Genomic DNA, 16,607 nt, shown 5'->3' with positions numbered 1-16,607 from the left:
GAGGGAGCTGGCTGATGACATGCTGAGTTTGTTGTAGTCATCTTTGAAAAGCTGTGGTGCTCAAGAAAGCTTTCCAATGAATGGCAAAAATGAGATGCTGTGACTAACTTTGAGTAAGACGCAAGGTGGGGTTTGAGTGAACTTGCCAGTAAACCTGCTGTGCTTGTTGAAAGGTTTTTAGTAAATTTCTTTTGAAACCTCTTTTTAGTACATGAAGTAGAAGAATGTGATTTGAAATAGCACTGACTTACTGAGGGCAATTAATACCTCATCACCTCTGTGTTGAAATAATTGGCTTTGGAGGTGGAGTGATGGATATTGTTTACTTAGACTTCTGCAAGGCTTTTGACCCAGTACTCTACAAGATCATTGTCAGGTTGGAGTGATGTGAACTGAAAAGTTGGAGAATAATTTGTTGGACTGCTCTGCTTGAATGGAGTTTAGTGATTCAAGTCTGACTGGCAGCTGGCTGCAACTGGTGCACTCTAGAGATCAGTGTTGGGCCTGTTACTGTTCATCATATAGGACAGATAGAAGAGAATGTACCCTCAGCAAATTTGTGGATGATACCAAACTGGACAAGTGGTGGGTGTGCTGGAGGGTGGTGCTGCCTTTTAGGGGAATTTTGAACTGCGGGCCTGAGAACCTGTTGAAGTTCAGCAAAGACAAATGCAAAATCCTGCATTTGGGATGGAATGTGCATTGGTATGGGCTTGTGGGCTGACAGATTGGATAGCAGATTGGCTAGATGAGGAGTTGTGTGTGAATCTCTGGTGTGAAACCTATGCAATGCTGATGACTCTGTTATTGGGCTGTGTTAGAAAAGCATGACCAGTGCATTAAGGATACGGTTATGAAGATTCATCTGGAACAGTGTCTAGTTTACTTTGCCTTTCCTCCTCATTCTGAGTAAGATAGATATTGACAAACATGAAGGAAGTTCAGTGGAAGTCCACTGAGCTGCTTAGGGAGGTGAAGTGTGTGACCTATGAGGAGAGGCTGAGAGAGCTGAACTTCTTTAGTCTGCAGAAGAGAGGGTTAATATGGGATAGAATAGCAATCCCCAGTCTTAGAGAGGATTTAAAGACAAGGCCAATTCAGAGTCTTCTGAAAGGCATGTGGTGGAAAGACAAGAAGCAATGGATAGAAATTACAGCAGTGGAAATCCAGATGGGATACAAGGAAAAAATTAATCACTGTTGGACCAGTGAAGCAGTAGAGCAGGTGCCCAGGAATGTGGTATCTCTATGCTTGGAGATACCCAAAACTTGACCAACAGTCTGAAAGCTACTTTCTGAGGTACTTTTAGTGAGAGACTCTCCCTGTTTAATCATCCCTTTACCATTTCTTAAAAAATCTCAGATGTACGGTTTCCATCTTTGCTAGGTAAATTAGTTTCCAAGAGGCAAGTTGACAAATAGCTCATTGGTACCTGGTTAAGTTGGTAGGTTTTCTGTTACCTGAAAGAAGGAAAGTAAACCCCAGAGAATAGTCTCTTATTAAGGAAAATTTTAATCTGGCACAATGTACTGTTGATAAAAAAACAAACCAACTGATAGCTTTTGCCCATTTTCCACGTAAAAACAGGGAGAAGATTTTGCTGGAACTTGAGGAACCAGCACAACTGAAAATGCAGGCTCTGTTCCTTCATATGAATTAATGGAATTGTTTACTGTCAGCCCAGTAAGCTGCTTTTTTCAGATTGATGAATGTGATAACAGTAGCAATCATTTAAATTCATAGCAGCTCTATAGGGGTAGTTCAGGCCAGCTTTGACTTACTGAATCTCTGTTGCTGTTTAATGGGAGAAGGAAAGACTGCAGCTGGCCAAGCTGCCATCAAAAGAGAGACTTTTTGAACTGAATACACTCAAATCGTGAACTTAGACATAGAATCCTGCAGTGTTTTTCTGTTCTCTTATTTCATAATCAATTTAAGCTAGAATAAGATTTTGTCAGGGTGGAACATTTAATTAATAGCTATTAAATTAAAAAAATAAAATTGTCCTTCCTGTTTATTTGGCATTGATTGCTATTAATTTTATAATCAGTTTTAAGAGAAGCAAAATAATTAACCGTAGTTTTATTTTGTGCGTTTGTTTTCTAGTTCCAGAATGATTTTTATTAAGTATTGTTGCAATCACAGTACTTCTAAGGCATTTTAAACCCCTTTAAGTCATTCTAACTAAAACATTTATTCTGACATGAGCCATGTTTGTCCTATCTTACTGCAAAGCAGCTTTATCTCCTTGATTTTTAACTTCCTTGTGAAGAGTGTGTCATGTAATCTTTGGTATGGGATCTTAACTGTCTCCTCAAACATTTCTTTCCTTTTTCAGATGAAGATGATAATGAGGAAAAAGAAAATCCTCTTGCTTTAGGAGAGGGAGGTGAGAGCGGTGGTCTTGTGCCTGGAAAATCTCTAGTCTTTTCAGCCATGGAATTGCTCATGTTTATCCTAGTACGACACATGCCCCATCTGAGTTCAAAAGTGTCGGATTCTCCGAGTCACGTTGCTGCCAAATCCCACCTCTCTGAGGAAAGTGCTCGTCTTGTGGCTGCCACCGTTAATATTTTGTCTGACCTGCCTTCCCTGTGTTCTCCTGCAGGTAAGGCATTGTAACAGAATATGTGTGAGTGGTAGCACAGAGAGGATATGGTGCTAAAAACAAACTGGAAATATTTGGTATGAATACTCTAAGGGCCATCTACTAATAAGTGTATTTAGGTGATTGACTGCATGAAAGTACAGGCTTTTCTAGTGAGCAACATAAAGGAAATTTGATTTTAAGTTTGCATGTGTGCTGCAGATTTACTGAGGAAATTAGCTTTGTACCAATCTGATTTTATTGTTGGGGTTTTTCTTTTCCTTTTTTTTAATGCTTTTGAAACCTTTTTGGGTAATTTTAATCATATTGTTAAAGAATCCAGACATTTTGGAGATAATTAAATCCCTGTAAAGTTCATGAAAAGCAGCAACTCTATGAAAAGACAATCCTACTGAGGGAAAAACAGCACAATTCATCTGTGGTACACTTGGGCTTGCAGCCGTTGGCTGTCAGTCATTCCCAATGTGATTATAAACTAAATGGAGCTTTCTTCTGCCCAGGAAGACTGTCACAAAGGATGTGTGTGAGCTGGGATAATTGCACTGACTGAAGTTCATGGGTAAAGGACACAATTACATGGGAAGCTGTGCTCTTTGACTTTTGCTTTTTGGAGAACGAATTGCTTAACTGTTGTCTCAAGAATCTTTAGGAAGTTTCACCCAGTCATATAGATAAGACATTTTAAAGTTGGTCCCCTAATGAGGTGCACTGCAAATAACATATTTGGACAAAGTTACACACAAATGGCAATATCGCCTGTCTTCAAACAGAAATTTGTGAATTTGTGTCTTGCACTTCTTTAAGGAACAATAAATTTTGAGTGGGAGTAATGACCTGTTTTTATTTGATTCCTGTTTTTTTAGGGTTTTTTTGTTTTTTTTTTTTTTTTTTTCTGTGAGGGTGATGAGAAAGAGGTTGGGCAAAAAGAGTAACACTATTACTTCTGTAATATTACTCCTTGTCTGGAGTGAGGATGTTACTCCCAGTATTTGGCAAGTGGCCTCCGCTAGTAGCTCAGAATCTACTATTAGTTTAAAGAGCAGCTCCTTCCTGTCATAATCGTTGTTCTACTTCATGTATTTATCCTCACAGCATTCCCAGATGTAGGAAAATGGCAGGATTTGTCTTTCCACAGATGTGGAAAATGAAGCATAGAAGAGATATAGAAAGAAGCTTGACTGTCTGAAAATCTGACCTGATCTGTAGATTGATTTTGCATGCCTAAACCCAATAGCATTCTTATTTCAGCCCTGTAGGGGCTTAAAGTGTACATGTGTTATTGAAACTCCTACAGCCTTTGTGCTAAAGACTTTCCTTTGCATCTGGGGTTTGTACCACACACCACCTTGCTTGGAAAGTGCAGTAACTTAGTTTGGATACCTGTTTCCAGACCTCTTATTTTTGCTGTTTATAGGACCCTAGTGATATGTAGATCCGTTTTTAAGGTAGTTAGCAGTCTGGATGATGTACCACGTATCACATGCCATGTAGGACAAAGCTTTAGTAGCTAAATCATCATTCCTGAACTGACAGCAGCATTTCAATTGTTGACTTGTGTTATGATGCGCTTCAGTAGTACTGATGAATGAATTTGGTGGTTAAATGTTGAAGGACACATATCACTTGTTACCTCAATTGCAGTTTATCTCATCTCCTTTGTCTCCAACGATATGCATCCATGTTGGGAAAGACAAAGAGGTTATCTACCACAATTTAGAAATTCTATTTTATCTTATTTTTTCTTTTTTTTTAGGGTGTATGACAATCTTGCCCACTATCCTATTTCTGATAACAAGGGTATTGAAAGAAACAGCAGTAAAGTCAGCAGATAATCAGGTCCCACCTCCAGTCACTGCAGCTCTTCAAGGGATAAAAACTATAGTTACTCTTCCAACAGTCAAGACTGATGAAACGCAGAAACAATGGACAGGTCTTATTCGCAGCACTCTTGCATCCATCTTGGAAGACTCTCAGCCTGGTAAGTGCAGTGCAAGAGTTAAAATTCAAGAAAAAATGTTTTTTTCTGTAATGAAACAGCAACTATAACTTAATGTAAGACCTGAACGAGCAAAAGTCCTCAGTTCATTAATAGACAGTGTTGAAGAAAAGCACTTTTTTTTGTCTTTAGCGAAGTAGTTACATCTCAGAAGTTCCCACCTCAGATTTGACCTTGTTTGGACTGTTTTCTTTGTCAGTGTTGATCATAAACTCCAGTTAGACGTTTTCCCTTTTGCAATGCATCTGGCAGCCCCTGCTCTCAGGGTTTATGCTGGCACAGGTCATTTAGTCTTAATGACAGTCAGTGTTAAAGTGAATGAGTGGGAAGACAGCCACAGATAATTGTGGCAAGGTTCATACTGGAGTAGGATACTCACAACACTGTTAAAAGCTTTCTTTGGTGAGAAAGAAATCCTGGCCAAAAAAATCCCTGTTAGTCACCAGCACAGTGGTTACTGTCTCTTCAGAGAACTGCAGACCACCTCTTCCAGTTCACATAGGTGCTTCGCCTTGCCCTTCAAAAAGTGAGAAAGATGTACAGTCTTAGCTGCTGGTTAGCAAAAGAGAGACACAAAAATTGGTCATTTGCATAGTGGTAGTCAGTGAGAAAAACATCCCATTACATTGCCAAGGAGACATTTGTAGAGAGTGAAGAGAGGCTTGAATGGAGTTACTCATGTGAGAGACTGGGAATGAGGAGGTAATTGCAAATGATTCTGAAATGTCCAAAGGGGGAGGATCACTAGGTTTGTGTTAACCAAGCCAAACTTCTAATTTGATTTGTCACATCAGCTCTGTGTTCCAGCCTTTAGTTACTGTAGAGATTTCACAGGCCCTCTTTCCAGAAACATCGCTGGCCGTAGGCCTTTTTTCAGGCTTCAGAAACTTTCTTGGTTCCTTGCAAGAATGTATGTTTTCATTTCCAATCTTCTGTGAAGTGTGATAGATCACACACACAAAAATCTAAGCAAGGTCCACTGCATTTAATTTCAAACCTCATCATTCAATAAAATTTAAATTATGTAAATTTGAAATTATTTAAATTATCTGAGAAAAATTGTCACTTAAAATCCTTAGAGTAGTTTTTTGAAGTGAGGTTTCACATTGTGGCTAAGCCAGTTGAGTGACTAGTTCACATCTGTAAAGGGCAGTTTTTCTGTTTTTCTCTTTTGCTGCTTTGTGCCTTTCAGGACACTTTCCTAAGTGTTCTCTTATGCTGTTTTTATGCCTTTCAGGGGAGGGCAGAACCCCTGTGGCCAACCAGACCAGCAGAACAGTGCTTTTTTTATATATCATAATAGTTTATATATAAATATACATACTTTTGTTCTTATTGTGAATTCATGAATGAGATCTGTGAAGACAGAGTTTATGCAAGGAAAAAAAAAATTGGCAATGGCAAATACAGGCTATTTGAAAAGCAGGAAAGGTTAAAGTAGGACTGTTCCTGTTTGTGGCAGTTGGCTGTCAGATCAACTAGTCTGTTCTGTGAAACATCATGTTAAGTAAAAGTTGTTGCCATGCTGGATATCTATTTCTTACTCTGCTATATCAGCTGCAGATAATGATTTAAAAAAGTTAAGTAGATCATTAACAGGGAAAGTATCTAAAAATACCATTTTTCCTCTTGTTTCATGAACTTGGTCTGAAAAAGTGTGGGTGATGGTGTTTTCCTTGATACTTAAGTTTCAGAAAGATTGACTTACTTTATTAAAACAACTGTTAGAATGGAGTTGCTCAGATTTTTGTCACAGTCAATAATGATACTGTAATAAGTAAATGTATGTCCAGTTGCTAATAATTTCAAGTACATATGTTTCCTCTTTGTGAGTTCATCTGTGTTCACTGGCTTTTACTAAATAAATGCTGAAGCCTTTTTGGAATAAGCTAACAGTGTGTTTGGTTTTGTTTTTCAGAGTCCTCTAAACCTATTCTTGATGAAGTAAGCATACTTACAGCTATTGCTCTCTTTCTCTGGTCAGCAAGCACTGAAATAATTGGAGTGCAGTCTTTACAAAATGGATGTATGAACAGATTTAGAAGTGCATTGAATTCTTCTGATCCTTGGGTAAGATCATGTTATAGGAATGTGAATGATATGCAGCCAGTAAAAACTTGCTGTGATATATTTAACACATTTCCTGAATGTTTTGTGATGCCTTTACTTCAGGGATTGATGCTGCTGTCAAGATAACTAGAATTTTCAACAATGCATTATTGAAACTCATGAGCAAAATAACACAAACTTAGTGCTTCCTAGATAAAGTGTTCATGGCCTTGTGCCAGGTTCTTGACTCCAACTTTTTAAAAGGCAAAACCAGTCTTCAGTATATGAAGTTTTATCAGATGAAAAGGTTGGTTAACATGGAGGGGTGACATTTCTACATTAGTGTTGATCTTTTATAATACAAACTCAACCATTTTTTCTATAGATAAAATTACAGCCCACATTTCCGATCAATTTTATATTTGTTTGTGCAAAACCTGCGCTTATTTTGCACGTTCATACAAAGCTCAGTTTGTGAGCAAAAATATAAATTTCTGGGCTCCATCAGAACATCTACAGATCATGACTCATTTGTCTCATTTTTTCACTTCTGCCCTTTGGCTTGCCTTTGTGAAACACCTTCTGAATTATTTTGTAATTGAACAGGAAAGTTAAAAAGTTGTAGATGGACTTGGTTCAAGCAGGCTAATGCACTGTAGGATAGTTAAGCTTTACTTTTCCAGCCATATATGTATCAGTTTAAATGGGTATACAAATCTGCAGGTGGGAGCTAAGGAGAAAAATCAATGATGTTTCTACAAGCAAACACTGCAGAAATTCCTGAGAATAAAAACATGCAAAAAATGTGGATGTGTTTAGGGTCACAGTGAGGCATTTAGAATCCTGTTTAGACTGATAATTCTCCATAGCAGGGCAGGTGTTTTCCAGCATGAACATAAAATTCAGTTGATTCTGAAGCCTGACTCTAGATGGAAAGGTACTTAAAATTTTATTGTGTGAATGGAAATGTCAGTTGTATTAAGCAAAACTTTTATGTCGTACTCTCTCTCAGCTCTGTATAAACACACGGATAGGGAGAGAGAAGTACAGCATCGCCCACTACCCTGCTGGAAAGCTGCCCGTCAGCTGGAACTTACACTATTTTTGTAACACAGAGCAAGTTTGGGCAGGAGCCAAATGGTGTCCACTCTCTTCTCACCGTTGTGCAGAGCATACACTGTAATACTTGTGTGTTCATTCTGGCTTTTTAAATATAAAATACTCCTTGTTGCAGTCAGTAACGAGACACCTGTTTGTAATAAAGGCACGCTTGTCATGGTACTATGTGCATTGAACTGATTAAGGAGAAGATTCTTCCAAAGAAACTACTGATGCCTTAAAAGAAATACAGGAGTATTTTTGAAACTATTACCACATGAAAACGTCAAATATCATGTATAGTAATAACCAGAAGTCTGGTGAGCTCAATTCCCTTTTGTTCCAACAAGGTAACTCAGTTGAGAGACCCAAGTCTTTCAATGCTATTGGGCAAGTTTTACATGAGAGTGTGATTCTTATGCTTTGAAGAAGCTCTAATTTTACCTTTTACCTTTCAGAAGTTTTTGTAGACTTTCATGAATGCACAATAGTCCAAAGTTTTGTATTACACAGATCAAAGGGAAAAAGCTGGGATGAAATTTTGCTGTCAGATGCAGTCATAAAACTCTTGAAATAATGCTGCATTTAAGAAAATACTTTTACTCCTTATTTCAGAGGCTAATCTAATTATCTTTAACATCTAATAAGCAATGAAGTTTAAAAAAAGACAGAAAGGGAAGAGAATTATTTGTAACAGTATGGAGAGACAGAGGTAAAATTTGTTGAAAAGGTCAAAGATAATAGTAAGGCATTAAGGAAAAACATTCTTCTGCGGAGCTCTGTTATAAAGCATAAAAATGATAAGAGAAGTGTTATTATTTCAGACATTAAATATTGAATTGTGTCGAAAACCTGCAGCTGTATACTATTGAATTAGCAGTAATATGAGCTGCATAACTCACATTTTCTTATCGGTAGTTTTTATGAGCTATGATTTTTTATTCAATATTTTTATTTATATATCTATGTTTCCAGTAATCTCTGGATCTCTCACAGATCATTTTGTTCACTAATACTTCCTCTAGAACATTTCTGTTCAGCATGTGCTCGATAAATCATGCTGTTTGGACTTGAATGCAGTTAGAAAATATGTGCAACGTTTTATCCTCATATTTGTTGTGAGGCTTCACCTTTTCAAAAATTCTGGGTTATTTGTGTGGGATTTTGGAGGAAGATCTTTGTATGCCCCCAAAAATGCATTAGTAAATTCATCTGAACAAGATCATCAGTGAGTCATTTTCCCAAACCATGGCTTTAATAATCTCTGCTTTCCACAGAGAAGGATGACAAGGAAAGCATTCTGTGATCAGCTCATAGTATGGCTACATATGTAGTCCTGGGCTACTACCAGCACAAAATGGAGAATGAGAAGCAAGGATGAACAGGCCTGACACTTTTGGCTACAGCCTTGGCTTGTGTTAGAACAATAAGATCACTTTGTTCCGAGTCATCTTTATGGGCTGTGTTGCCCTTCTGGAACTGGAATAGCATATCACGATTTTGAAGATTAAACTACTATTAGAGCTGGTAGTTCTGAGACTTAAAGATATGGTTTACTGTGAACGGGTGTGACTGACTTGTATGACATTAACTGTACCTTTGTTTTCTCAGAGTTTATATTGTTACTGCTATTTAGTACCTGCATGTTCTTTCTAATTGGTCTTCTTTTTAGTGAATACTGGGCTAATACTGCTTTATTAGATGGACTGTGTTGCTGCTTTCCTCTTACTTAGTATATTTCCTTCCCATTTAGTAGGGTGTTTTGGGGTTTTTGTGGTTTTCTTTGTTTTGTTGTTTTTTTGTTCGTTTTCCTTTTTTGTTTGTTTGTTTTTTTAATCAGAGAGAGCAGAGTTTATTAGCTTCCCTAGTTAACAAATAACTTTGAGGACAATGTATTTATCTTGATTTGATTAGGTTCAAGCCAAGTGTTACCAGCTTCTGCTTTCTGTGTTCCAACACACCAATCGTGCCCTGTCAACTCCATATATTCATTCATTGGCCCCTATCATGGTTGAGAAGTTGAAAGCTGTGGAAAGGAGCCGCCCAAACAACAATCTGGAGCTTTTAGCAGTCCAGGAAGGAATTAAAGTTCTTGAAACATTGGTTGCCCTTGGTGAAGAGCAGAATAGTAAGTATTTAGAGTTTGTAGAGAAATGAGTAATGTTAGAATATAGAACATTAGAAATGTTGCAGCTAGGAACTTGATGGCCATAGTCCATAGTCATGAATGGACTGTGTGTGCAACATCATTTTGTAATTCCAGTACTGGAACTTTTGTATGTATGAACTTGCATAGCATATAGAACATGATATGCTGTAGCCTTTGCATTTCTGGTGATTGCAGGAAAAAATCTCAACATGAACTGCAGTAACAAGTGATATTTTATTCTGTTTGGAAATTTGTATTTCCCACTGTTTAAATTTACTTTTTCTCATTGTTAACTTTAATTATTCTAGTAGACTTTTATCAGGTTGCTTCTACCAGCTCAACAAGTTTTATCTAAAGAGCCCAAGAAATTGAACTATATTGGTCAGAGTATCTTGATTGTAGATGAAGCAAGATTCACTAGATAGAATACATTACTTAGAGTTTAAGTTAGTTATTCTTCAAGTGAAACAAGGTGCATTCTGAAGACTTATGGTCTTTGACAGTTGACTTCAAATGCTGAAAAAGTTCCTTGTAAAAATATTACTATTGGTTTTGTGTAGGGTTTTTTTTGAGATTTTTTTTGGTTGGTTTTCGTTGTTTTTTTTCCCCCGAACACACTCCTTCTTGGAGTTTGTCTTTTTTGATAAAATACAAAATTTCTTGAGCCTCATTCTGTTTCTGGAACAGTTGTTTGAAACACTTGTGAAAGGAAAATGAGAGATAGTTGAAACAAAAGAGGAAAGAGAACATCCGATTTTTTTGCTTTCTCACCTCATGAGTTTGAAACAGTCAAAACTTTTAAGGGAAAATAGTTAATACTTTGGCAATCTAAAACAATTTAGATAAATGAGTTACCGTTAGTTTTTAAGTTCTTTGAGCTTAGAATGTACAATTACTGGGTTACATATTTCAAAGGTGTACTTACATATTTATAGGTACAAAAATTTGCCTTGTTGCTTAAGTTTAGCTGCCTTTTTTTGTTCTTGAGGTCAACCCTCTGGATCCCTTTGCCATTTTGGGCTGTGGCCTTACTAGGTCATGCTGGCTGAAGTATAGCTGCCCTGCTAGTTTTTGGATTCTGATCTCCCAGACCAATACAGGTAACTGTCCCCTGACTTCTTTGTCAACGCTTGCATACTGATACCAGCTCAGTTATGCTCGTTGGGGAGGCAGGTACTCAGATTCAATTGGATAGCATTCCTGTCTGCCTGAAAAGTGTTATGAAATCCTTTAATATGATAGGCACTCTACATCTTACAATCTTTCATCAATGATCTGCAACCAGATGGTGCAAAAGCATTTCAACGTAAGCATCAGGATCAACATAACTGTAATGAACAATAACAGAAATCTTAAATGCAGACCTGGTAAGACAGGTTGGAGTGATCAAAGCACAGGAAGCCATCTTCATTTCCGTTGTTTCAATTTGATAATTTTTTGATTACAGTTTCTAATGTCAGTTCTGAAAACAATATCACCCTTATTTGTCTAGTAACTGACAATTTTTTTATTTTTTGTTTCATTCTCTGATATGGTAATTACATTTTCTTTCCTTTCATTTTTAGGAGTGCAGTTGCTTGCCCTTCTCGTTCCCACTCTGATCTCCTATTTACTGAATGAAAATGCCTTTGCTTCTGCATCTACTGCATCTAAGGATCTTCACGAGTTTGCACTTCAGAATCTAATGCACATTGGTCCACTTTACCCACATGCTTTCAAGACAGTAATGGGAGCTGCTCCTGAATTGAAAACACGTCTAGAAACTGCAGTCCGAGCAAGTCAGGCCAGCAAAGCAAAAGCAGCTGCTAGGCAACCACCACCCACAGTACATTCCACCCCAACAATTAAACTGAAAACTAGCTTTTTTTGAATTACTTTTATTATTTTTGGACCATTAAGTAGTCAGAAGCATTACATTATCCCTGCATACATGTCTAATTTTGTGTAATTTGTATGTGAAAGGCTGTCTAATGGAGCTTTGTGTAATTACTTGAAATCCATGCATTACAAGGGAAGTGGTGTTACTTGTATTTGTATAGATTTTTAGGAAATTGTGATCATATTTATGAATTTCTGTTATAAATTATCCACCAAAAATTATTCTGTATCTAAATAGTTTTATTTATTTTTAAAAGCTATCTCAAACCCTCCAGTGGTTTTTGAAATCTGGTGATTGTTATCCTGCCATTGTGCCAACACAGTAACACAGTGGGGATGGAGAGAAGAGGAAAGACTGTTACGAAGTAGTTGCCCTGTACCACAGGGAATTTCTAGTGTAGAAATATGGATTTTTTTTCCTTTTAAAAGAATAGTAGGAAAAGGGACTTTGTAGATCGTTTCAGCTTGCATGAAAAAAAAAAAACAAACAAAACCCCACAACAAAAGAATTGAAAATTTTCAGCCTTTCTTAAGGTGGATGATCAAGCATGCTGTCTTAATGAGTTGTCTTAATTTATGTGGTGTGTATCTCTTTCAAATCCGTTTCCATGCTTGAAAATGAATAAAGGATGCAAAGAATCTAATCCCCTATCTCTTCGAATATAAATTTTAAGGAATGCACTGGAAACTGAGTTTATAAAGAGAACTGCCTTCTATCTGCGTTTTTGTAAGTGTAGATCTTGGCCCTTTTAAGGTCCTCTGTGTTTGCAGTCTTCCTGTTCTGCCAGCAACTGGTTGAGTATGTGATGAGTCAGTGCTCTGCCCTTTGTCCAGACTCATAGGTATTTAACTTTCCTGCTAGATTTTAGTTTCTGGATACATCATACCTGTAGTCTTTGATCCAGTTTGCAAGCAGAGGTACTGGAGCACTTCGCACTGTTCTGACTCGGGGCAGAATACAAGTGACAGCCAGGCTCCTCCAGTTTTTCCTTCCCCTACCAGGCTTTTTTCAAAAGCACATGGCTCCCCTCACATCTGAGTGAGTCTGATGTGTAGATTTTGGGGCTTAGGGCTCAAGTGCTGTGCTAACCTTGGAGCACACAGCCAGGGACTCCCAGTGTCTGCTGCCAGGCCTCACCCTTCCTATTGGCAGGAGTGCTGAACCATGTATTTTCTTGTGTATACAAGACTGACTTGCATGAAGTTTTTGACACAGCTGTTGAATTTATGGGCTTTTATAGGGATCTTTCTATACATTTTGCTTTATAGAGAGAAGTAGCATAATCAGAGGTCTCCACTAGGCCTGCTGAGTTTCATCTCTGATGTTCCTCTGTATGCTCTGTAAAAACTGCGAATTTCAGATGCAAACTTCAAATATAACAAAGGGACAGTAAACAGAATTGAATATGACTAATATCTGCTTAAAAAATTTGTAGATCACTATTTTTGCATAGATACTTGCCTCTAGGCTTTCTATTTTCCTCTAAGACCTTATCTAATATCCCTCTGAGTACCTATGCAAAATGGTCAAGAAAATGCTCTTTTGCCCTATGGTAAGTTGGCTGTGTGCAAAATATTTAATATAAAATCAGAAATGCTTTTATTTCACAATGAATGTTTTATTACTAAAGTGAGAACACAGCAAGTAGTGCGTATTCTAATATCTTTTTTTTTTTTTTTCATAAAGATGTTAATCAAGTCTTGTTCCATTATTCTACAGGAGTAAAGATGCAGAAGTAAAAGCAATGTGCTGTACATGAGAAGAAAAGTACCTTCACTATTTTTTTTCATCTTACTATGGGTAGTGGGAATTAAATTGATTTAAATATATCCCTTTCTAATAAGTCTTTCCAGTATTACAAACCTATTTTGCTTAGAAGAAGTTCTGAACCAGTTTAACATTTGAAAGTGTTAAGGAAACTTGTTCAGTTCAAAATTCAACAGAAACATTTTGCAAGTAAAACAGAAAACATGTTTATAACCTGTTTTAGATTCCCTCCCCTCCACCAGGTAGTCTAGGAATTAATGACTTCTTGGAAAGATTTTGTCTATAATAAGGTAAACAAAGCATTAAGTTTTATCTCAGCACCTTAAAGTTTTAGTTAGACTCTATTTGACAAGATGTCTGAAAATTCAGAAGGGAGGAGGGAAGTGTAGCAATCAAGCATAACTGAGAAGTCAGTAGAACAACAGAAAAGAGTGAGCAGAAGAGAAAATGGCACTAGATAGATGTAGAGGGATAGAGAAGGGAGAGGTTTTTCTTTGTATTTTGTGTGGCTGTCCTACAACTTGCACAACTCTCGTTTGTATACATCTTTCCCCAGTTTAGTCCTCGTTTGCTTCTCTGCTTGCTCCTGATACTAAAGTTATAATCATGTGGTTTTACACAATATTTTGGCATCGAATTCCATTTGATTAAAAAAACTTAAAGTAACTTAAAATGGCCGTAGTGCTTGTTGTTGTTTGTCACTGTCCTTTTCATCTTTTTCTTTGTCAACGGCCTTTTAAATGTGCTTTTTAATGAAACAGTTTGCTCCGCTTCGCCTTCACGTCTTTCGTCTCCGTCTCTCTGCTGTTTCCTTCCACTCGGGGTGAGCCTGGGTTCCTTGCGAGGTCCCCAGATCGCGCTCCCTGTCCCGTGTTTTCGCTCCCGTTCCCCGCTGCTCTCCTGATGCTCTATGTAAGCTTCCTTAGTGGTCTTTCCTAGAGAGATCATCCACCAGCCAGAGCTGAAACTCCGCGGGCAGGGTTACGAAGCAGGCTGCTGTGGTTTCGGAACAGCCACAGGGAATCGGGAACTGCTGCTGGAGAAGGCAGCAGGGCACTCCCGCTGTGCCCAGGGCACGGCGAAGGGTGCAAGTGGCACAAGCGGGGTCCCCAGCGCCCTTGGGAGCCCTGTGGCACCGCCTCGGTGGCACACACAGCATCTTTTACACGGTGCTGGCACCTGGCCCTCGGCACAGCCCGATGGAGCGGCGCGTTTGTCTGCCCTCAGCAAGGTTCTGCCGCTGGGGCGCACATGGCGTGCGTGGGAAGGGAGCCCAGCTTCGTCCCTTGGTGCCATGGGGACACGGCAGCGCTGCCGACATGTTCCGCCCTCAATCCTGTTTTCCCTTTCCTCGCGGAACAGGCAGCGTGGCAGTTCCTGAAAAATGTGTCGCTCTCCTCCCCAACATTGCAAAGGATGCTCAAGAAACCCCTGTAGCCTTGGGCAGGGTTTCCAGCTTTTGGCAGTGCGAGGCCGAGCGCTGTTCAGAACGAAGCAGAAGCCGGGGCTGCCCTGGCGGGACTCGGCCGGAGCATGTGGAACTGCTGCGAGATACCTGCCCTTCCCGTGTCCCTGGGGCGGGCTGCGGGAGAGCCCAAACCACTTAAATCCCGCTCGGAGGTGGAGGTGACCATTGACCTGTGCTCCTGCTGCAGGCACGGCACTGCCCCTGCCCTGCCCTGCCCTCCCGCCGGCTCCCCCGCCCAGCCGAGCGGACCGCACGCCCCGGCGCTGAGGCTCAGCCGTCCGAACGCCATCCCTGGAATTACAGGCGGCGCGGGGAGAAGGCGGCGACCGGGGAATCCTCCCCGCCATCCAGCGGAACTACATTTCCCAGGACGCCGCGCGAGGCGGCGGGGCGAATCGCTCCCCGGCGCTGTCCCCGCCGGGCCACCGTAGCAGCGGGCGGGGGTGGCTGTCAGGCGGCGACGGCGGGCGGGACGCGCCCAGGTTGTTGCTGCTGCTGCTGCTGCCGGGACGCGGCGGGAGCGGCGGCGGCGAGCCAGGACCCGGCCCGGCCATGGACGAGCAAGCGGGGCCCGGCGTCTTCTTCAGCAACAACAACAACAATAACGCCCTCCTTCTGCCGCCGCCGGCGGGCGGGCCGGGGCTGGAGCCGGGCGAGGCGGCAGCAGCGGCGGCCGCGGCGGCAGCAGCAGGAGGCGGCGGCGGTGGAGGGGGAGTCTCAGCCTCCGGAGCCGCCGCGCCGCTCTCGGCGTCCCGGGCTCAATACAGCGTGCCGGGCATCCTGCATTTCCTGCAGCACGAGTGGGGCCGCTTCGAGGCGGAGCGCGCCGAGTGGGAGGCGGAGCGGGCGGAGCTGCAGGTAACACACCCGCGACCTTCTACCCCCCCACACCCCCGGCTCCGGCGGCCGCTCCCCCTCCGTGTCTCCCGTGCCTACGCAGATGGAGGGGGAGCGGCCGCCCTGGGCGCTGCCACGGCTTGTCGGCTTCCCCGAGAGGGAGCGGCCGGCCGGGCTGTTTCGCTGCCCCCGAGGGCGGCCGCCCCCCGCCGCGGCCGGGCATGGGGTGGGACGTGGCGGCCGGCCCGGCGGGGAGCGGGCCCTGCCCGGAGGGTAGCGGCCCCTGCGCGCTGTGCCGCTCTCGCCGCCTCCCCGGAGTGTTCCGGATGCCCCTCGGGGTCGGCCGCCCCAACTTGTCACCAGTTTCATAACCCCTGTTAGAATCCGCCCCCGGCGAGCTGCGCGCCCCCGTTTTGCCGCTGCTCCGCCGCTTGTGCCGCGGTTGCCCCCGGCCCTCGGTGCCGCCCCGCCCGCACAGGGGCCAGGCCCGCGGGACCGGCTGGATCCCCTTCGCTACCATGGGGCACGTTATGTAGTGTTTTCCTTTGAAAAGCGATGGTGTTGATACGCTCATTAATGCATGAAAGGACTGATAGTGATCTTGTGGTTAAAGAACTTGTGAGCTGCTGGCCTAGAGCCATTGCTGTCAGATACTTCAGTGATGGCACGTTGCATTAGCTCCAGTTACAGTCGATAATGCAACCTTCGTTCCTCTTTGGTGTTGTTTACAGGAAAATCCCTGTGTTAAACCTTAAC

At 41.4% G+C, this 16,607-nt stretch overlaps 2 protein-coding genes across 9 annotated transcripts in view; both read left to right on the top strand.

Moving 5' to 3' along the window:
• Positions 1-12,422, top strand: part of HEATR5B (HEAT repeat containing 5B) — a 56,027-nt gene extending 43,605 nt beyond the window's left edge. The window contains exons 32-37 of one of the 2 annotated variants that reach the window (XR_001520581.3): positions 2,339-2,608; positions 4,362-4,586; positions 6,523-6,674; positions 9,666-9,879; positions 10,889-11,000; positions 11,466-11,573. Coding sequence is in view for 1 of the 2 variants with exons in the window: in XM_015622550.2 (XP_015478036.1) it covers positions 2,339-2,608; positions 4,362-4,586; positions 6,523-6,674; positions 9,666-9,879; positions 11,466-11,770 (1,166 nt within the window). In the remaining variant the exon portion in view is untranslated. Of the gene's footprint in view, positions 1-2,338; positions 2,609-4,361; positions 4,587-6,522; positions 6,675-9,665; positions 9,880-10,888; positions 11,001-11,465 lie in introns of both variants that reach the window. The other variant, XM_015622550.2, reaches the window with a different exon arrangement.
• Positions 12,423-15,480: 3,058 nt separating this feature from the next.
• STRN (striatin) overlaps positions 15,481-16,607 on the top strand; it is a 68,885-nt gene continuing 67,758 nt past the window's right edge. For 6 of the 7 annotated variants that reach the window (XM_015621715.3, XM_015621714.3, XM_015621713.3 and 3 more), the window contains exon 1: positions 15,481-15,872. In XM_015621715.3, coding sequence (XP_015477201.1) covers positions 15,567-15,872 — 306 coding nt within the window. In that variant the 5' untranslated portion in view covers positions 15,481-15,566. The remainder of the gene's footprint in view (positions 15,873-16,607) is intronic. The other variant, XM_015621712.2, reaches the window with a different exon arrangement.

The sequence above is a fragment of the Parus major genome, chromosome 3 (genome assembly GCF_001522545.3).
Source record: "Parus major isolate Abel chromosome 3, Parus_major1.1, whole genome shotgun sequence".
NCBI lineage: Eukaryota > Metazoa > Chordata > Aves > Passeriformes > Paridae > Parus > Parus major.
This window is presented reverse-complemented; position numbering and strand designations above follow the sequence as displayed.